We start from the raw sequence: 22,127 nt of genomic DNA, 5'->3' as shown, positions 1-22,127 counted from the left end.
TGTGTGTGTGTGTGTGTGTGTGTGTGTGTGTGTGTGTGTGTGTGTGTTAATAGAAACTCTTCACTACACGATCAGATACTCCACACCGGCTGCTGTAAAGTGTATCACAGACAATGTTTCTTCTATTCTCAGGCACTCCAACATACCACCTACCTCCAGTCAAGGCTCCCACGGGCAGCAGGAAGAAGAGCTCAAAGCATTGCTTCCTCTGTGGAAAGAAGACCGGCCTGGCCAGCAGCTATGAGTGCAGGTAAGAGAGCCTCCAGCGTTTCCAGCTGCACTCACTCGCCCACTCTGCTGCCTGACTCCTTATTTCATCTCCCCCTATTTGTCATTCTTGCCCTCGAAGCAGTCGTTTTTAAGTAGAAAAATGATCTCTTACCATTTCATCGTTTTGTCTCCCGGCCATGTCTCCAGTGAAATATGTCTTCTGTGCACCGCTTGTTCTGCCACAAGTTATTAACATTATCAAAGTGTCTCCCTACGATCGCCTCCCTCTCCCGGGTCTTGTTCCACAACAGTGCGTAGCGCAGAGCTCCCGACTGTGTTCAGAAGACTAACCGATGCTTCTGTGATTAAATGAGGAATGTCATTTACTCAATATCGGTTCTTATGAATGAAATGCATTACATGACTATGAGTAAACTCCATCTATACTCTGCAGAATAGCCTGATGATTGAGCGGATGTCTGCTGGTGTTTTTATCTGATGACAGCAAAAGTCCTCTTAGACGAACACACTGTAAATACACAAGTGTTGTTTCTAGATCTTTGCATACGTACCATAATATGTGTTTGTTTACATCTTTCAGGTGTGGTCACAACTTCTGTTGCACCCACCGCTACGCAGAGACTCACGACTGCACTTACGACTACAAGGGGGCCGGACGGAGATTCCTGCAGGAGACCAACCCCCTGATCAGTGCTCCCAAGCTGCCTAAGATCTAGACCGTCCAGCCCGAGCAGAGACGAGGGAACTTACTCACCACTGTGTGCTTTTATATCAGCCAAGTTTGCTTCAAAATTTAGATCAGATATTCTGTAAAGCCAAGTGTGAACAAACAAGAGGAGACTGAAATGGCGAAGAACTGAGTATCACTTCTTGACAATGTGAAGATGTTTATCATTTTTTTTTTTTTTTTTTTTTTTTTTTTTTTTTTTTTAAATCTGTTATAAAGTTATTTTTTTCCCTTCTATAAACATAAAAAGCTGTGCTTGTATGTAGGTAGTTTTTGCTAAATATATCTGCTGCACGTTCAGACGTATCTAATTTTAGTTTTATCAGCCTTTTAAAAAAAGATAGGACCGCTGATGACTTTTCATTCGACAAGTCTTTGACAGATGCACTTTAGAACTATCTTATTTATACATGTGACTTTCTTTATTGTGTGGGGAACGGATACTTACGACTCTGTTTGTCTTATAAAGTGTTTATGTTGTCGTCACTCAGATTTTTATATTCTTCACCTCTAAATGTCTTTCTTACTTGGGCACATACATACAGACATCACTAATGACATCTTTCTTTAAAAAAAAGAACACTACACTCACTCATTGATGAAATACTCCATATTTATTCATGAATAGTACTTATTTAAATTCAAGGTTGTTTTTTAGAATACTAAGTATGCAATGTGTGTGAATGTCTGTAATCTGTAATCCTATCAAGTAAACTGTATTAGGATAGGGTGGGGGGGGTTGTGGCATTTAAGATGCTTGCCATCTTTTTTATGTCTTTCTTTTTAATGCTCAGCTGTTTTAATGCTGTTATAGTATCTCCAGGAGTTTCATCTAATAAAGTTTCTTTCCATACATACTGTACATCACTGACTGGTACGTGTCTCATTAGATTTCTAGTTGACTGATTATTTTGTTTTACAGGCGGTCCTGCTGTCATTTCCTCGTTTCCTTGTGTCCTCAGGTCTTGCTGTTTGGGTTCCTAATTATTTGCACATTCAATGTTCGCTCTTAATAGTTCTCATATTAATGTGAAGTAAGTGAGAAACTGTGCTTTTCATCACTGACTAATTTTTGTCACATTTAAAAAACATGTTTTCCTGATGCAGACCCAATGCTCGTTCCTCAGCAACAAGCTGAAATAATTTTTGTACCTGTTGAACACACTTTATTTTCTAGCCGGAGCTGGGACAGATATAGCTGCATGAGGACGACTTCCTTCATTTGCACCGTCACCATCTCAAGATCAACTTGTTCTCTTCTTACTGGGATACTATCTGCTCCTCAGCAGGTTGTGCGTTATAAGAACAACAAGTTAACGCCCTCGGTTAAAAACAAAAAAAGGACTGTGATAGGATTGTCCACGGATGGATTGATCCCACTGGGTCTTCTGCCACCGGCTGACATTTTGAATTGTAATGTCTTCATGTTCATTTTGTCCGCGAGAGCACTTCAAAGCTGTGGTTTGTTTATACGGACACATGCAAACTACAAACTAATGGGAGTGGAGATAATGTATCATAAATATGAAAATATATTCTAGAAGCCAAAACAGAAATATGTTTTCTTTTGCTGGTGAGTCACTGAGTAGAAAGGCTGAATTGAAAAGTGGAGGCGCTGCTCATTATACACTTTGCTTTCACTCTGGATGTTGTTCCTGTGCAACAGACGAACCCTGACCTGAGTCACGTCTCGGTGTTTTTATCTTCACTTTCCTCCTTCATGTTGTCTCGCTTTGATCTGAGATAATTGGGCTGTGCAGCATATACAGCTGAAGCACCTCAACATGGAGAGGGGCATCTTTTTTTTAAAAAAAGGAGTGAGTTTACAGGCATCTTCAAATGGATTTAGAAAAATACATCATGCTGACTTTATTTCAAACTCCTCAGTGCAGCAGCAAGTAAATACCATTTTTATTATGCAAATATTCTGTCAATTTTAAGGATTTTCTTTTCAGAATGTGGCCTACCGAAAGTGGTGAATGTATAAAAAATATGGTGGAGCCAATACTTTAAAGCCTGGGCACTCTATTGGCCATCACACAAACCAACACCTTTCAATTCATTTGTCTAATACTTTGGTTTATAACCCAAAAATATTCCTATCTGCCTCAGTTCAGTGCTAAATTAGCAAATGTTAGCATGCTAACATGCTAAACTAGATGAATGTAATATTGTCATTGTTAGCATTTAACTAAAATGAAGTGCAGCCTCACAGAGCTGCTAGCATGACTGAATTATTTTTCTTTTAAGCACAATATTATCGGGGCTTACTTTAGATAATATACCCAAATGTTTTCATCCTCTAACCTTCACTAATTCAGGATTTCTTAAAAAAGAAGCTTGTTATGTATGATTCCTGATGGTGAACTTGATGCTAATTGCTGTCGTGTGAGTAAATGAAAGAGTGAGGAACACAAAATTGTGTCTATTCTGGCCTCTGGTGCTGCACCACGCAGAAAAACACAGAAGGCACAAATGTGCTCCTCCAAAGCCTGTGAAAAGAGCTTAATGTGGCTCTGGAGGAGCTTTGTCAAGACTAACAAGTGATGTGACACCACCCAGGTATCTCAGCTTGGTCTTGGAATCAACACATCTTTTTACATCAAAGCCTACATTACAATGGGAGCCTGGAGTTTGAAAGACGCGGGTGTTTACAAGTGTGGGAGGGGGCCTTAAGGGAAGTCTTTGACAGATGCACTTTAGAACTATCATATTTATACATTTGACTTTCCTTATTGTGTGGGGAAAGGATACTTACGATTCTGTGTTTGCCTTATAAAGTGTTTAAAGTGAAGTGTTGAAATCAGTGTTTTGGAGCTTAAAAGTACAAAATATCTCAGCTTCTGCTGCATTAAGTTTGACCATTGTTTTCTAAATCGGTGTCTACCGAGTCACCAAACGTGACGAAAGTGCAATACGAGATCACTCTTTCAAGAGTGTACTCTTTTCATTCTCATAACATTGTGGGGTGTATACAGGTTTTGTCTGAGTATTTGATGTGGTTTTCAAATGTTAGATTCTTCCGTGGAACCGTCTTCCACTGATCAAGTATTTCTAGTATTTATTCCAACGGTATCTGTGCCTTATCTGGAATCAAAACACAACCCTTTTCCACTGAACCTGAAGTGTTTTTCTTAATAACGTCTGGGCTTGTATGCGTGTCCGTGCCGGTGGTGTGTGCACAGGGCTGCAGGGACCAAAACAACGGGACAATCAAGCACGACCAGTGTGACAGGTTCACGCAGGTAAGAAAGCAGGGAGGACACACACCGAGAAAAACTTCACGCTTTGAAAACCGAGGGTAATTTCACCCCCTCCTGCTTCCCTATACTTAAGTCCTGTAAATGTGGTGAAAAGGCTGTTTTAGTGTCACCAAGACAGCTGTGTCCCACTTGCCTGCTTTCTCTGCACGTTCAACACAACAAACCACATCCTAATCTTTCCATGCCACGCAGCAAGACAGCCTGTAGCCTATCTCTCTGAAGCAGAGACACATGCATGACAAATTGACAGACTCACTTCTGAGGTGCCCACTTCGTCCAGACAGAGCACAGAGGCTCCGTTGTCCCATCCCAAGGACGGAGTGGCGGACTGTGCATCAGTAATAAGCTCAAACACAATGTCAGGTTTCACAGCGATAGAGCCGAGGCTTTGAGTCAACAGAGGATACATTCCCTGGTTTAATAAGTGAGCCTCTCCCAACATACTGTACTGTGAGTGGGGAGCTCTTTTGGAGTAGTACATGCTGTGATGTACTACAGTACACTGCAGCCCATTCATTATCTGAAATAATGACCATTGAGTTGTTCTCTATAGGCTAATAACAAATCTGTTATGTCATTTCTACATCAAGACATTTCTATAGTAATGTGTAAGCATCACATGATTTGGGGGAAATTCATTTATTCACTTCCTGGTAGAGAATAAGCAAGACTGGAAACAGGAGTAAAAAGCTAGCCTAGCTCTATAACTAATACAATCTAGCAGCACATCTAGAGCTAATTAATCATGATTAGTTAATCTATACTCTTTGTTTAATCTATCCAAAAACTAACTTGTAAAAATTACACTTCGGGGTTATGTGCCGGACTCCTTCTCAGCAAGGATGAGTAACTTCCTGAAGTCTCCATTGGTTGCAACTATACTCAAAGCCATGAAATAGTCCTAACTGTACATACTTCTCCTGTGTTTGTTACACTTTGCTTTTTGAATGAATTAAACAAATAAAAATGTGCTAATAATTGGTGGGCTTTAGAGGTTCTAGTCTGTATATTCTGTTACCTTTGGGCAGAGCCAGGCTGTTTTCCGTTACTGGTCTTTGTGCTAAGCTAAGCTAACTGGCCACACTTCTGGGCCGTGGAAGCAGCAGCCTGCCAATACACACCTCAAGCTGACATAGAGCAACATTAGCATGCATTTGGAGTGGGTTTTCGTATCCACCTGATAAATGTAATTCACTATATCTCTCTTATATCTCTTTCTTTCTTTTACGTTAAGTTACATTTCGGTGTCTAGGAAGTCCTGATGAACACATCTGGCTCTTTATCTGCTAAATACTGCACCATTTGGTTTTTGTTTACCAGCTAATGCTAATTGGCAGAGTGCACCGTCCTATAATTGACATTAGTTTATTTGACTTTTTTTTTTTATACAGCTGCCTGCTGTAGATGTGGTTGTTGAGAGCTGCGAAACGAGGTCAAATAGTAGCATTAACTACAATTTCATTAGAATTTGGTGAAACTGGAGAGTTGGCGTTTGCTCTGTGGGTGAGCAACACCTCAAGGCTACACTTCACATAGTCAGGGTAATTGATATAAAAACATTGACCAATGGAGTTTTAAATACCAACATCTTATTTACCATCATTATCATCATCCCCATTATATTGCTGCTACGTTGTTCCACCCCTCATTGCGCCCGCGTGCGCCGCCTGTCCTATAAATTCCTTATTTCACTCACTTAGGTAAAGTTAGAAAGATATTGACAGATTCGGACTTCCCGGTTCAATAAATCGTTAACGAAACGTTGCTAAAGTACAAACGATACCTCCCTGTAACCGTAGTGAGGTAGACAACAAGCTACAACCTTAATTGAATGAAAACGGGCCGTCTTAGGGACTCCTCCGAGCTGGACAATCTGCATTGGTCTCAATGAGCGGCCGGCTGCGAGATGAGTGCGCAGGGACCGTCTACAAAGTGCAATGCGGAAAATACCTACTACAACAATATTCAATAGCTTCACTGTCATGCAATGTAGTGTAACCAACATCACTTCACACATCAATGGGCTCCTCCTTGTTGTACTACAAGTGTTATTTTGAAAAAATATGATTTTGATTAATTTTAGTGAATATTTATTAAAAATAATAATCAATAGCTTTACTGTTGATAAGTGTAGCATGACCAAAATCACTTCACACATCAATGGGCTCCTCCTTGTTGTACTACAACTGCTATTTTGAAAAAATATGATTTAGATTACCTTGTCCTTTCGGTCACGACCCAGAGTTCGTGACCATAGGTGAGGGTAGGAACGTAGACCGAGTGGTAAATTGAGAGCTTTGCCTTCCGGCTCAGCTCCCTCTTCACCAAGACGGTCCGGTGCAGCGCCTGCTTTACTGCTGCAGCCGCACCGATCCGTCTGTCGATCTCCCGCTCCATCTTACCCTCACTCGTGAACAAGACCCCGAGATACTTGAACTCCTTCGCTTGAGGTAGGCACTCCGTCCCCACCTGGAGGGAGCAATCCACCGGTTTCCGGCAGAGAACCATGGCCTCAGTTTTGGAGGTGCTAACTCTCATCCCCGCCGCTTCACACTCGGCTGCAAACCGCCCCAGTGAATGCTGGAGGTCACGATCCGAGGAGGCTAACAGGACCACATCATCTGCAAATAGCAGAGAGGCGATCCCGAGACCCCCGAAACTGACATTCTCCGCCCCCAGGCTGCGCCTAGATATCCTGTCCATGAAAATCACGAACAGGACCGGTGACAAAGGGCAGCCCTGGCGGAGGCCAACACTCACCGGGAACGTGTCTGACTTATTGCCGAGAATGCGGACACAGCTGCTACTGCAGTCGTACAGAGACCGGATCGCCCGTTGTAACGGGTCCGGCACCCCATACTCCCGCAGCACCCCCCACAAGACCCCCCAAGGGACCCGGTCGAAAGCCTTCTCCAAGTCCACAAAGCACATGTAGACTGGTTGGGCAAACACCCAGAACCCCTCCAGTAGTCTTGCGAGGGTAAAGAGCTGGTCCACTGTTCCACGGCCGGACGGAATCCGCACTGCTCCTCTTGAATCTGAGGTTCGACAAGCGGTCGGAGCCTCCTTTCCAGCACCCTGGCATAAGCCTTCCCTGGGAGGCTGAGTAGTGTGATATCCCGGTAATTCGAGCACACTCTCCGGTCCCCCTTTTTGAAGATGGGAACCACCACCCCGGTCTGCCATTCCATGGGCACTGATCCCGACCCCCATGCGACATTGAAGAGGCGTGTCAGCCAGGACAGCCCAACTATGTCCAGCGCTTTCAGCATCTCAGGGCGGATCTCATCCACCCCCGGCGCCTTGCCACCAAGGAGCTTTTTAACTACCTCAGCGACCTCTACTAGGGATATGGGTGAGCCTCCCCCTAGGTCCTCAGGCGCTGCCTCCTCTGCAGAGGATAGCACTTGTACTACAAGTGTTATTTTGAAAAGAAATGATTTTGATAATTTTTTGTGAATATTTATTGAAAATAATAATCAATAGCTTTACTGTTGATAAGTGTAGCATGACCAAAATCACTTCATATATCAATGAGCTCCTTCCTGTAGTACTACAACTGTTATTTTAGTTTCACCAGACTTGTAGATGGTTATTTATAAAACAGCTCATGGCTGCCTCATGGCATCTGCCTCTCAACCAATCAAATGATAGATGCCTAGGGTGACTAGGTCAGTAACCAATCAGGAGCACCTTTCAATTAAGTTCTACCTGCAGTGATCTTTCAGTTTGTCAGTCTCCAATGCAAACCACGATGGGGAAAGACATCTTTCGATACCTAATGCGTTTGCCACATTTATTTTTCCCTTTTCACAATGTTGTTACAGCATGACAATATATGTGTATATCCTTTGTTGAAGATGAAATGAGTGAACTACTTATGATGGCTCTTATCTTGATGTATGTGGTACTATATTTTTATTCAAGACAAATACACAATACAAAACATAGGTTCACAATTGCACTAGTTTATTTATTTTATTTTATTAGTTTATTTGATAAGGGACAGTGCACACTAATAAAACATTTCTGTAAATGCGCCAGAGTTAGCCAAGAGGCTATTTTTCATCTGTAGTCCCAAGAGGCAGATGTTACAAAATAAACCTAAAAACAGAATGTAAGATTACATTTAAAAGGTTATACAATATTGACGCTTTACAATGCGTGCACAAATAATGAAAAAAGTGAGAATATTAATATACGTAGTATCATCATTCAGGAGACTCTTAAACATTGTCAAGTACTAACAAGACATGCAATACAGAGGCTCTCAAATTCAACACACACAAGCACATAAAGTAAGAGATAACTACAGGTGCATCTCAATGAATTAGAATATCATCGAAAAGTTAATTTATTTCAGTAATTCAATTCAAAAAGTGAAACCCATATATTATATAGATGCATTACACACAGGGTGATATATTTCATGCGTTTATTTCTTTTCATTTTGATGATTATGGCGTCCAGCTAATGAAAACCCCAAATTCAGTATCTCACAAAATTAGAATATTACATAAGACCAATTAAAAAAAGGATTTTTAATACAGAAATGTTGGTCTACTGAAAAGTATGTCCATGTACAGTATACAGTATGCACTCAACACTTGGTCGGGGCTCCTTTTACATGAATTACTGCATCAATGCGCCGTGGCACGGTGGCGATGAGCCTGTGGCCCTGCTGAGGTGTTATGGAAGCCCAGGTTGCTTTGATAGGGGCCTTCAGCTCGTCTGCATTGTTGGGTCTGATGTCTCTCATCTTCCTCTTGACAATACCCCATAGACGCTCTCTGGGGTTTAGGACAGGCGAGTTTGCTGGCCAATCAAGCACAGTGATACCGTGGTCATTAAACCAGGTACAAGTCTGGTGAAACTAAAATAACAGTTGTAGTACTACAGGAAGGAGCCCATTGATGTATGAAGTGATTTTGGTCATGCTACACTTATCAACAGTAAAGCTATTGATTATTATTTTTAATAAATATTCACTAAAATTAATCAAAATCATATTTTTTCAAAATAACACTTGTAGTACAACAAGGAGGAGCCCATTGATGTGTGAAGTGATGTTGGTTACACTACATTGCATGACAGTGAAGCTATTGAATATTGTTGTAGTAGGTATTTTCCGCATTGCACTTTGTAGACGGTCCCTGCGCACTCATCTCGCAGCCGGCCGCTCATTGAGACCAATGCAGATTGTCCAGCTCGGAGGAGTCCCTAAGACGGCCCGTTTTCATTAAATTAAGGTTGTAGCTTGTTGTCTACCTCACTACGGTTACAGGGAGGTATCGTTTGTACTTTAGCAACGTTTCGTTAACGATTTATTGAACCGGGAAGTCCGAATCTGTCAATATCTTTCTAACTTTACCTAACCATTTCACTCCATCTTAACGCGGAAGTCGGTGACGCACCACTACACACAGCTGCTCAGCGGGGGCAATGAACTAAACAAATCGTCGTCATTCGGTGCCAAACACAGCGGTGAGTGTCTTTTTGTTTCTGTTAATTGGAATGTGGAGGAACATTTGGTCCAATGCAGCTATGCGTCCGTCCACACTCCTCTGTCTCCGCTGCGCCTGTCGCTTTATTAAATCCGGCTGACGGTCTGGACTGGGCTGGGATGTGAATGTGTGAGAATTTGCGTTTCTGTTTATTGCCCGCTGTAGAAGCCGAGAAAGTGTCCTGGGCGATGGTCATCGTAGCCTTTCTGATTTAAGGTATGACAATTCAGTTTAATGTCTGCTCCTGGTGCGCTCTGCAGCAAAAACCAGCAACGCGTTTGCTTCTGCTTACATTCCTGCTGCTTGCAATGGATTTGTTGCCTGGGGTTTGTCCATTCAACGTGTGTTTGTGACTCAAGAGAAGACGTAACGTTAATGTTGACCGTCTCCGAGCAAGCCTTTGTTAGTCTTCCCCAAGCCTCTGTAACGCGCTGTTTGCGGTGGAGTCAGATGAAAATGCAATGCATGGCACTCCGAGGTGATTAAGCATTGTTGTATCGGATTTGTTGTTCGCATTTCTTCACGTCGTTGCAGTCTGGGATGCTGTAAACCTACATTGTCATGCATTTAAATCCGAGGTCACAGTGCGATACATCGGTGGGTCGCTCCCTTCTGAGTTTACCATGCATTGATTTAGGATGTTAATTGTGAAATTTGCATGATGGCCCACAGCATATTCCTTTGCCCCACGGAGCATTTGCTTATGTATTTTCACATTCACTGTAGACTTCATGTTGGAGGTGCACTGTCCGGCCGGATGCTCTCTTATTATGAACCATAATAAAGCCAAGTAGAGCCCATGGCTGCACTGCTTCCACGGGCGACTGCAGCCGGGAGATATATATATATATATATATATATATCACACACAAATGTGTTTCTAGTGTTATATAATCGGCTTGACATCCACAACATATTTCCACACATAGTTGAAACTATAAAATGTTGCTTTGCCTGTTAAATAGTAACATTTGTACCCTTTTCTGCCATCAGTAAATTATTACAGTGGCTCTCACATTACACCCTGTCTTCTCATTGGCTGCAGTGTAGTCTCTGTGTGTATTGCAGTTGCAGCTTGTTAAAATATTTTTTTTAAAGCAAAGCACTCTTGTGTACTCTAAAGTGGTCTCTCCTCGCTACCATTTTGTGCATTCCTAGCGTGGTATTTCATTTTATTTCTGTGGGAGAGCGAACCTTTTCACTCATCTTCGTTCCAAGGGAACAAGTCTAGGCGTCATGTCAAAGACATCTTCCTATCATGCAACCTTTATCATGATGCAGGCTTCAGTGTGGTGTTCAGCATGCTGTCAGGGTTAGAGGGGGAAGCAGCTGTTTCTGTGTGTGCGTTACATCACTGTAAGCCTTCGGTTGTGTCTTTGACAGTGTGGTGAAATACTGAGGGCTTGTTGCGATAAGAAGCCTCATTGTCCCGTTGGTATCTGTGGAGTGTGCGTGCACAAACGTGCAGAAAACACAATGCGTATTCTCTCCGTCAGGCTGCGGTGTAACCAATCCTGCCCCCTCACATGGGATTACAGCATGTCGATTGGCTTCTGTTTCGCACAAACTCTGTTTTTGTTTCTGACACAGTCCAGTGTTTGAACAATAGCGACGGACGTTTGGCCTTTTCTGTAGGCCAGCAGTTGGAGCTTTAATCTTGGTTGCATACGTGGAGTTGAACAAAGGAAATCTCTTGATTTTGAACTCAATTAATTGGGAACTCTTAGCAGAAAACAGTAAAAACAGTAGCAGAAAAGGGAAGTCAGCCTTTTTATTCATGAGCTGATTTCATTTTGTCAAAGTTGTCATGTTGAGTACACAGATCATTTATATTTTTAATTGAAGTATAGCAATGATATCAAATGTAAAGGATTTATTTATTTTTGTTCATAGAAGACTGTAATGAGTACCGTATCGAGTGCTATATATTCGATTGTCTTTTTTCAAGTTATTTTCAGTATAAAATCCTTTCATATGACTACATCCTACACTTCAGACACACTCCGATCCCTCTGGTTTCCTCTTCCTGGCATAGTCTTCCTTCATGACCGGCTGACTTCGTGCCCTCTGACAGGGAAGGATTTTGCAGGTATCAACGAGCTCTCTGCCGTTGTGAGAAATCTCATCTATTCCAAACCCCGAGCTGTCAACAGACTCTGAAGCCGTCAGTCGTCCTGTCAGTACCGACTGCAGGGAGAAATGAGAAAGTAAAGTCACGATTATGATTCCAAATGGGAGGAAGAGGGGCGACTGAGACTTGCTAAAACTGCGTGCGAAGGAGCCTGTATATTCTTAATGGACTGTGCCATTGTGCAGGCAAATTAACTCATGCTTTCTGTCTTCAGAGATGGGTTCGGAGGAAAGTAATTGGAGGGTGGAAAGAACGCAATCAAAAGTATCCGAAGGCTCCAACAGTAGCTTTCTGCCAATTAACTGCCGTCATTGTTTGACACAATTGGTTGTGATGGTGAAATGTGCCTCCCACAGTATTTTACACTATGGAACAGAGGATGTGTTTGACAGCCCCCATTGTCCCATTCTACTGAGGTTTCAATCAAATTCAATTCAACAACAGCCAAAAACCTTTCGGCTTGCAGAAGAGTTTCAGAAAAAGGTTTTTTGTTAGCTCTGGTGCACCCAATATTCATCTTTAGTTTTGGCTAATTAGTTTGTTCCAGTAGCTGATGCATTTTTCAAGCCTAACCAATTGGTTTTTGTTTTGTTAAAAATAATGGTAATGCAGCTGATGATTATTTCCAACATCAATTAAACTGTTTGTCATTTTCTCGACTAATTGTTTGGTCTATAAGTTTCCCAGAGCCCAAGTTGATGTATTCAAATGTTGTTTTGTCTAAGCAATAGTCCAAAACCCAAAGATATTGAATTTACTATCATAAAAGACTAAGAACAACCATAAATCTCCCAACTTTGAGAGGCTTTGACTAGTGATTTTATTAGCATTTTTCTTGAAAAATGAACTTAAAGCTACTATGAGGAACTTTCATTTCATGTTCATGTTGGTGATCCAGGGGGACAAACGCTTTAGTGTTTCGAAACAACAGAGTCACTTTAGAAAACCTCTTATTGAACTGCAGCAGGGTCCTGGTCCTGGTCCTTCCGTGCCTCCCTCTCCTCCAGCAGCGTGGCGTTGGTGTTGGCTTCTAGCGGGGACCGGCAGAGCGGCGAAGCTCTGCTCCTGGCCAGAGCATGGATATATAAAGAGAACTAGATACAGTGTCGGTGGCGGCGCCTCGTTCATTTGTGAGAAAGTTGCTGAGTTGCGCATGAAGCAAAAGAAGTTTGAATTTGTAGTATAGAATTCATATGAAAACACCTGGATCTGCCAGCCATCTTCCGCGTTATGGGGCCCATAGAGCAAGCGCGCTAGCGTTTCCTTAAGCCCCGCCTCTCAGCCCTCGGTCCAGCCTCATTCTCGGGCTCATTCACATAAACGGGGGGGAAGGAAAATAACTATAGATTTGGTTCATGCATTTTACTACTTTTTAGGAACTAATTATTTAAAGAAGGGCTTTTCAGGGTTGATTTGCCGAACAACAAATGATCCTCTGAGTAACAGACGTCTATTTCACAATGTAAGTCTATAGGAAAAAGTATTTTTAGGCCCCATGGCATCATGAGATGGACCTGGAAATTGTAATTTCATCGTTTGGCTACGATATAACATTTGCTTCAAAGCCCGGCGCTCTACCTGGGGGCCTGGGCTGGAAGAGGAGTAGCTGCTGCCGGGCACAAACCTCTCCACCCCCACCAGAGCTCCAATCGCAGGCCGAAGGCTGCAGCAAAGACGGATCTGGGCTGATGACATCGATTGGTCTGTTTTCACTGGGAATAGGACCCGATGACAGACATTAGGAATATCCACCATCACTATATAGAAATAGCTAGTGTTCTAGCCGATGGTCTTGTTTTCTTATGTAGGGTAGATAAAGGCATCAGTAATACATTTACACTTATTAATAACTAGTTTAAAGTACATTGTAGTAACTTTAACCAATTATTAATATGAGCCAATCACACACACACCTACTTACTTTTTTTTGTATTTCCTGTAATGTACATTAACTCTGGAGGAAGGGATAATGGTCAAGTTAACCAAGTCACTTGTGATTTGCACCCTATTCTAATCACCAGCACTGTTCTTTAGTCCCAATATATTTTTATTTCAATTTATGTCAACCTGTTTCAAAATGGCACCTGCAGAGGCCGTTCTCTGACTCGCACTGCATCTCTACGTCAGTTGCTTACCCCTGTCTCCTCGCACCGTGGTTTTTAATCTGTAAACAAATATTGATTGCATCCTGCAAAGGGACAGGACGAAAATTCTGTCCTCATACGTATCCTGTTCCCTTTTACGGGAGGGGAGTGAGTGCGTGCGTTATTAAGACTGTGGGTTTTCCTGGACTCCTGTGACTGTAAGGAAGTTGGCACAGTGTCAGTTATTATCTTACTAGACTTCCAGTTGAGCAAGTTTTACTTTTTGAATTGATCCTTGGCCGAACTAATTAAAAGTCCGTTAACGATATTGGCACCATATGGCTATCGCAAGGTTTCCAGTGCCTCGCAGACTCTGTGCAGCTGTCCCAGACTGCCGTTGTTATCTGATCCTGGACTATAATCGTATGAACGCGTCCCTTGCTAGTCTCGTGGTATCAGCCTCTGGCTGGGCTGTAATCTTATAACATAATAAAGGTATCATACTGTGTCGTTGCTCTTTGCCTCCCGTGCACTAACTCAATCCTGGCCTGCCCTGCTGCTGTGCCCCACTGTGGCTGGTCTTCGTCTGTAGGGAATATAGAGTATTGATCCAATGTAATGACTTCCTCCTGGAGATGATGTCATACACCTGTGTGAACTAAACCTCACTGGGATAATGCTAATGGAAGTAGTTAAAACACATTGGTTGTCGAACAACAGGGTTTATATTGACATTTCGTACAGATGTTAAGTAGCCTCCCTCACCCAGACTTACAACTTGTATGCGGTAGTATATATATATATATATATATATATGTGTGTGTGTGTGTGTGCTGAATGGGTGCAATGAAATGATAATGTAAGGGATGAAGAGGGAGGGAGGGAGGGGCTCGACAGCTGCTATACATCAGCCGAGCAGAAGCGCTGGCTCAGCTGAATGGACCGTGGGATAGCACTGCTGCAGGTAGTGGGCTATGGTTGATGATGTCATTAGGGCTTTCACAGTCTCCCAAAGGTTTCTGTCTGCTCGTGGCAACGAAGCAAGAAGAGGGTGTGGAGAAGGAGCCGCAGCAGTACAATAGTGTGCGTCACTGTAGCCAGACACAACACACACTGGTGCAATTACGAAGGTTTGTGTGTTTGACGTTGTACTGTATCTACTCCCATTTATTCAGACTGCAATGCAGACCGTTTAGCATGCATGGCAGGAAATCAAACAATATTTGATGTAGTTTTTGAAGGCTGTGTGACAATAAGGAATCAATCAATAGAAAAAAGATGTAGCCTTATTATAATATAATTCCTAGTATGTTGAACCTTACTGCTTTCCTAAAATTTGATTCATAAGAGTAAAGCTTCAAGCTCCAGTTCTCTTTTTTTATACTAACGCATGCTGATCTACATCTCTGTCAACTATTTTCTACAGTACACAGAGAGCCGGTCAGCTGTCTATCTTCATTACATTTGTTGGAGTAAAAACATGTGTTTTTAATATGTAATCCATTTCAGCAAATATGCTTCCGGAAATCTTTTTTTGTCAAAGCTGCAACTTAATTGATACACACTGATTTAAAAAGTGTTGATGTCTTTGAGTTCATTCGTGTATTAGTGATAGCCTGACAAATGCCATGTCCACATTGGCTGTCACAACTCTTTTTGAGCAAATAAGAATCCACATAATCGTTTTCAGTTTTGGTAATGATCAAAACTTCTTTAGTGCATCCAATCACACTAGAATCTGACTTTTCAAGTCAACATGTGCAACAGTGAAGTTCGTCTTCTGATCAAGTTAATTTAACCGTAATGTAATTATTTTCTCTAAGACAAGCTCTCCGTGAACGTTGAGTTTCAGAGACGAATGGCTGTCTGTCCCACTGATATTATGCAGTTGCGACTCGTCCTACAGGCATTTCATGACAGTTGAAGTTTGCCTCTAAACACGGGGCGTATCGACAGCAGTGTATTGTTTGAGCTAACTGAAAAAAAAACACTGTGGATTTGGCCTGAGCAGGAGGAGCCACTGTGGCTGGGCAGACAAAGAAAAGAGTTAACATGTCATTGTATTTTAATCACGGATTGTCATGAAATCATTGGGAAGTGCCATGCAACCTCTTTTCCCTTTGGAACATTATCAATCCACCATTTATGTGTGTAATTCACTGGAGTGCTTGTAAACAGAACATATATATATATAATCAACTGCTTAAGATGTGGATTTCTGCAAAACAACAAGGAGATCCCAACGGAACAGTTCCTGCTGTCATTCATTACGGATATGAAATTAGTTTTTTATAACTAATGACTTTTCTGTTGTTCCCTATCGATTGGTTCTGCTGGTGGTGTTTGTATTACAACAGGAAATGTGCTGCTTGTTGTCTATTCAAGACTTAAATCTCATCAAACTCTACATTCACGTCAGAGACGCCAGTCACAGCAGCAGAAATTCTTCCAGCTCTAAATCTTTTCTGTGCCTGAGAATACAGCACTGCTCTCTGATCATTTTGAGTGTGTTGCAGTTAATAGGGATTTAAATAATTAATTCATCCTGTTATTGCTTGTGCAAATAAGTTTTGTAAACACAATGTCGTGTGAAAGTTTGAATTAGGTTTTCAAGCAATAAATTGGTTTGTTTGACAAACATTGATTCAGCTGAAGAAATTCAAGTTTCTGTGTATTTGTACAGTTGTTGTAAGCTGGTGTGATCACATGGACAACTGTGGTAACATTCAAACCCTTCAGGTGAACAGCTGTAATGAGGGGTCAGCTGGGACAACTGACTTTTCTTGATAACTATTAGCATAATGAGTGCTGTGGGAGGGATTGGCTGCACTATTATGAGGCTGACATGACGAGACCTGCTGCCGTATACGACATTTTTAGGAATTCAAACGGGCAAATGTTGTTATGATGGCTCTGTAACCGCCTCCCGTTTTAGCCTCTTGGTTTTAAGATGATCAAACTGCTGGTCGACCAACAAACATTGTATTTGTGGGAGTCAAACGTGTAATCTGTGCACAATGGTAGATTTGATTTGTCAGGATGTACGGCATCAAGGTTGAGTTGGTGTGATTATCCCCATTACAAAGAGATGAGGGGTGCGTGTGGAGGATGCTTGGGCACTTTGTCAAACCAACCTGACATTCATTAATTTTTGTACCATTGGATATGGTTGCTGTGAGGAAAAGTAGCAGGGTGAGGATTTAAATCAAGTCATGTGTTGATGTCTTAAAGGCTGTGTGATGAATTACCCACTCTCCGTTTGTGCACCCTTGTCTCATCACCCCAGACTTTGACGTACGATCTCCAGAGGCACTAAAAATGTCTCGCAAAAAACACATATTTTCCACATTCCCCGTACTGGCATGTAGCCAGCATGCAGGAAGTTCTGCTTTTATTTGCAGAGGTTTCCCGATGTTTTTGGAAGTAGAGCTAAAACGATTATTTGATTAATCAAGTCAGTCAGCGGTATATTTCAGCTTCTCAAATGTGAGGATTTTATGCTTTTCTATGTCATAAAGGCTGTAATATCGGAGCATTTTGAATGTTTCTCTGGCCCCTGAGCAATTATTTCACTGTTGTCTGAAATTCCATAGACAAAATGAATCGTCAGTTAATCGAGTAAAGAATAGATCAGCAGATGAATCGATGATTGCGATGTCGGTTGCAACCCTAAATGGAGGTGAACGGCTTTTTGTAGTTTGGTGTGGTTCTCAATTCATTGAACAACACAGAATCAATGTCTCACTTATTCAGGATAATCCACAGACCTGGTTGTGAACAGTGTTTATTGTCTTAAAAAAAAAAAAGTGCTTTGAGGGCATTTTTCTTTCCTTTTTATTAGGTAGAGAAGAATAGAGTTGACTGGAAATGAAGGAAGAGAGAGAGGGGGAATAACGTGCAACAATTTCCTCAACCAGGCTTGAAGCACTTCCTGCTATTACACGGTCAGCTCTTAAACCCTGAGGCCTTAAAAAGTCCCCATAAAAAGTCACCAGATAAGTGAGAAAATAAGTCTTGTATGATATTATGTAATAAGGGTGAACTGACCTTTTTAAAATTAAGAATTATTCTCTTCCACCAGCTTCAATATTACGTTTTACTGAATTTAGCGTTTATAGTTGTGGGTGAACTAAGTTGTGACATTTTTCAAGTGTAAGCCTCCGTGGAGTCGTGGATCAGACTTGATCATTTCATAGCAACAGCAGGTATATTAGGGAATTGATTGCTGTGATAAGTCTTGTGATCGCCTGTAAGTGCATAATCTTTGTTGCTGGCTTCATCCCGCTTTTAAGCACTTGGAGGTTAAAACTGGCTTTTTGGCATCATTGCAATACCAAACATGCAGTATGGATAGCATCTATAAACATAATGCTTTCAGAATATCTCAGTGGTAGAGTGTGTGTGTGTCTTTTCCCTGTCTTTCATATCATGTTATTTATTACAGATTTGAATTGCTCATCGATGACAAAGTTGTGTTTTAGAACAACACAATGTTTTCTGCTATTTCATATGAGTGGACACCCCCTTTTTGGACTGAAGCAGTCTGTCTGCACAAACAAAAACAAAAGTATGTGAAATTTCAGGAAGCATGTCCTAAAATTATTGCAAGACCATCAAAATAGTTAGCAGGTTTTCATGAATATATAAGTGGCTTTGTCTGCCATTTTCATTACACCGACTAAGGTGCACGAGTGTACTGTTTGGGACGATACCTCAGATCCGGAAATAAGTTTTGATAATAAATGAATTGTCACACTTGACCTGCTGTTGCATGTTTTAGTTTTGGCGGTGCCTCGTTTAACAGCAAGTGCCCTCAAATCTTTCCTCAACAACTTCAACACCAACTCGACCTGAAGCACGCAGCCCAATCGACAAAGAAGGGGCTCAGTGCAGTCTACACCTCAGCGCTGCTCAAAATATGTGTCATTGATTTTGCGTTTTATTTTCTTGTGCCAGAGAAGTTTTTTCAGATGTTTGCAAAAATAATTTCCAAGTGTGATTTTTCCCAACGGCCAGTGATTAAACATCCAGATGCTGCACCGCTGTATTCGCTCACTACCGGAACTCAATTTGGATATCGGCTCTGGCTGGATTTACAGAATGTGAATCTGTACCTGTGGGTTCAGGTTTGCATCTGACCTGTGTGCGTTTGTCCGCCTTCACCTAAATATCCTCGAACAGGCTCTGCTCTCTACACTCTCATACTATTGTTTCAGATTTCCTTCATTTACAGGCTGGTTTTGTAGGATTTCAAGCTGGTCTATGCTTGACGTTGTGTATAGTCATGCTTCTTACCTGGATAGGTTGGAAGGAGATGTGCGTTTCTATATAAAAACCTTTAGCATAGTACTTTAACATATCATGAACTAGCGTTAGCACTTCTATGCTTCTGAAGATATACTGAATATTTATGCTGCTTCTGCATTTAATGCTGGAAACGCGGAATAAAGAGCGACCCAGCTTTACAGGAACAGTGTTGTTCCTTTATTTCATTGTCTTCTGTCTCAATCGCCAGGAGAGATGTGTTCACTTCTATACTGTGATCTGTAGGCTTCAGCTTCTATCGTTATCTTCTTAACCGGTTCTCACTGAATCAGTGACATCCTGGATATATGCTTCAAACGCATATTGTAAAATGTTGTAAAAAATAGTTGTTCAGGGAGTACATTTAGTGACGGTGTGGGCTCCATGGTACCTCTGACATCTAGCAGCAGGGAGCGAGGCATAATGAAGGGTAAATTGGGAAAATCTCTTGAAAAGATCTGCTATGTTCTAACTTCCCCTTCACAGTATGAACTGTACAAAAGATTTCAAAAGCTGCGTACTCGGTGCGTGTCTTTTGCGGAGTGTATCTACAATGTAAGTGTCTCACAATTTCAGTTCCTGTCTCCACATTCTGGATTTTTGCTGCGCTTGCACTTTTCTCGCCTGCTTTAGCTCTCCAGATATTGCATTCTGCCCCTCCAGCAAAATCGGTACTTATCCTGCTTGCATTCTGTTTACACTCTTTCTTTCCCTCATCCTCCCATCGTGCACACATACACACAAAGGCTTGGACAGCATCGTGTCAAAAATCTTAACAAGTTCCCTTTAAGTCAGCCATGCATTGCGTTTTATAGTATTCAATTTTTTTTTCTCCTTTTTGTAATGTCATCTTGTGAGGTTATTGGAGAAAGAATAATATTTCCCCGTCACCAGAAAAGGACGTTTTTCTAACATTTATTTGAATCTGAATCCTTTAACATATCTTATCAAATCTATTTAGGTTCAGCTTTCAACATTTCTTAAACAAAGTTATAATTAACCAAAACTGATTTGAGATTAGTAATCGCCTCTGTGTTGGATGAGAAGGCATGAACACTGCCGTTTTGTGTTCAAAAACAATAAACAATAACCATGTTTTAATTTGGCCTTTGGGTAAGGTAATTAGGGAATTAGCGTTAATTAGCGACGGGCTGCAGCTGATATAATCTGCTGCTGGCTATGTTTGCCGTTTCAACTGGTGAAACAGTTATTGTTGGATAGAACATTATGCAAGCAAGCATGCCTGCTGCCTGAATATTTGATTTGTTCAGACTGTAGCGAAACGTTGGTGCTTTTACCGACCTGTCCTGAAACCAAATTCCAAATGTAGAAATTGGACAGATGGACACTTGGAAGTTGACACACAAAAATGCATCACTTAATTTGGGGGATGAAGCTGGAGTGTCTGAGTGAAGTTATATACCTGTGTGATGCTGCGTGTATGTAACTTATTTGCTGTGTCATCCTGAAACCGAAAGAGATCAAATGAAACTGTTCTTCTTAGAGCGTGTTGGTTTGGGGCCCGTTGAAGGCAGTTCTATACGACTTCTTGTTGCGTCTGGAATTCAGCGATCAGTCTCCTCTCGTCACTACACTAATCTGGGGAATTCAACAAGGATTCATTGAAAGAATTGTGACTAAATTAAGTAATTAACTTAACTTTGAATGGCCCACTTCTGTAAATCCAGGGCAGAGTCAACATGTCCACTCCGGTGGCGGTACTGAAAAAACAGTTTACTGTAAATGAACAGCTCCTCCCTTTTTTTTTTTTTGAGATTTACAGAACTGGAAGTTTCTCTGGGTGTCCTCTGTGCGTATAGTGCACACACTTCTGTGTCATTCCTTGGGTCTCTTTGTCCCTTTCGGCTCTGGCCTTCCTTGGCAGCTGAGAGAGAGTAATTTTGATAAATGGTGGTAAAATCCCAGAGATGTTGGCTTGTCTAAAAATCATCACTTCCTGCGGTTTCCCTGACAAACCAGCATGTATATCACAGACGTCTGTTCAGAGCTCAATTCACCAACCACACAATTAATCCCATCTAAACTGGGACTCATTAGCATATAGTCAAATGGGACAGCTAACGGAGGCATTATGAATGCAGTGAACTTATATATCCGATGCCTTTGATTAATCCTGCATATAGGGACAATAGCTATGGAGACATTTAGGAGGCAGAGCAGAAGTCACAGGATATATATTCAGACCGCACTGGTGTTGATAAATGACGCAGCTCCATTTGAACTGACAATGAGCTTAAAGAAAGCGAGTTATGATAATTTATTCCCAGTGTGTTTATGAAAAAGTCTTCAAGTAATCACCAGGCTTCAAGCTCAGTGCAGCACAGGCCTGTGTTTGTATTTCTCTGCATATTATTTATGGATTTATACAATGTCTGTGACAGTTAAATTATCTCCCAGTTTAAGTTTGACAGTTAAATTTGTTTGACAACTTATCCAAACTCTTGAACAACTGCGGCGTCAAATGTGATGATGTGTGTGTGTGTGTGTGAGGAAGTGAACTGCAACAGGCTTTATCGGAGGAGTCCATCAGGTTGTGCTGATGCTGTGTGTGTGTGTGTGTGTGAGACACAGGCCGTTGGCTTGAAGCACAGTGCCAATTAAGAGTGGAGTTGAGGCTTTTACTGCAGTTGTTATTCTTTACGATGTGCATTAACGACCTCTCTGGTGCAGCAGCAGTCTGTGTTGTGGCCGCAGTGATGGACGTTGTTTTCACCGGACTGCCGCAAAAATATTTGAGTGAACCACAGCTCTGAGAATGGAGTGCACGCAGACCATCTTGATTTATTTTTCTTCGTCCCTCTTGTTTACGTCACGGCTCGGGGAAATGACACAATAAATAACAGCTTTGTAATTAATACCAAA

General features: G+C 41.7%; 2 protein-coding genes across 5 annotated transcripts in view; both read left to right on the top strand.

The window, feature by feature from the left end:
• Positions 1-1,820, top strand: part of zfand4 (zinc finger, AN1-type domain 4) — an 11,774-nt gene extending 9,954 nt beyond the window's left edge. The window contains exons 9-10 of the mRNA XM_031877099.1: positions 133-250; positions 812-1,820. Coding sequence (XP_031732959.1) covers positions 133-250; positions 812-947 — 254 coding nt within the window. The 3' untranslated portion in view covers positions 948-1,820. The remainder of the gene's footprint in view (positions 1-132; positions 251-811) is intronic.
• Positions 1,821-9,378: 7,558 nt separating this feature from the next.
• The window catches only part of marchf8 (membrane-associated ring finger (C3HC4) 8), a 64,546-nt gene continuing 51,797 nt past the window's right edge, over positions 9,379-22,127 (top strand). For 3 of the 4 annotated variants that reach the window (XM_031841305.1, XM_031841290.1, XM_031841276.1), the window contains exon 1: positions 9,379-9,705. The gene's annotated coding sequence lies outside the window, so the exon portion shown is untranslated. The other variant, XM_031841282.1, reaches the window with a different exon arrangement.

The sequence above is a fragment of the Anarrhichthys ocellatus genome, unplaced genomic scaffold (assembly GCF_004355925.1).
Source record: "Anarrhichthys ocellatus isolate YVR2014 unplaced genomic scaffold, GSC_Weel_1.0 scaffold3, whole genome shotgun sequence".
Taxonomy (NCBI): Eukaryota; Metazoa; Chordata; class Actinopteri; order Perciformes; family Anarhichadidae; genus Anarrhichthys; species Anarrhichthys ocellatus.
Note: the sequence above shows the minus strand (reverse complement) of the source record. Positions and strands in the feature narration are given on the sequence as shown.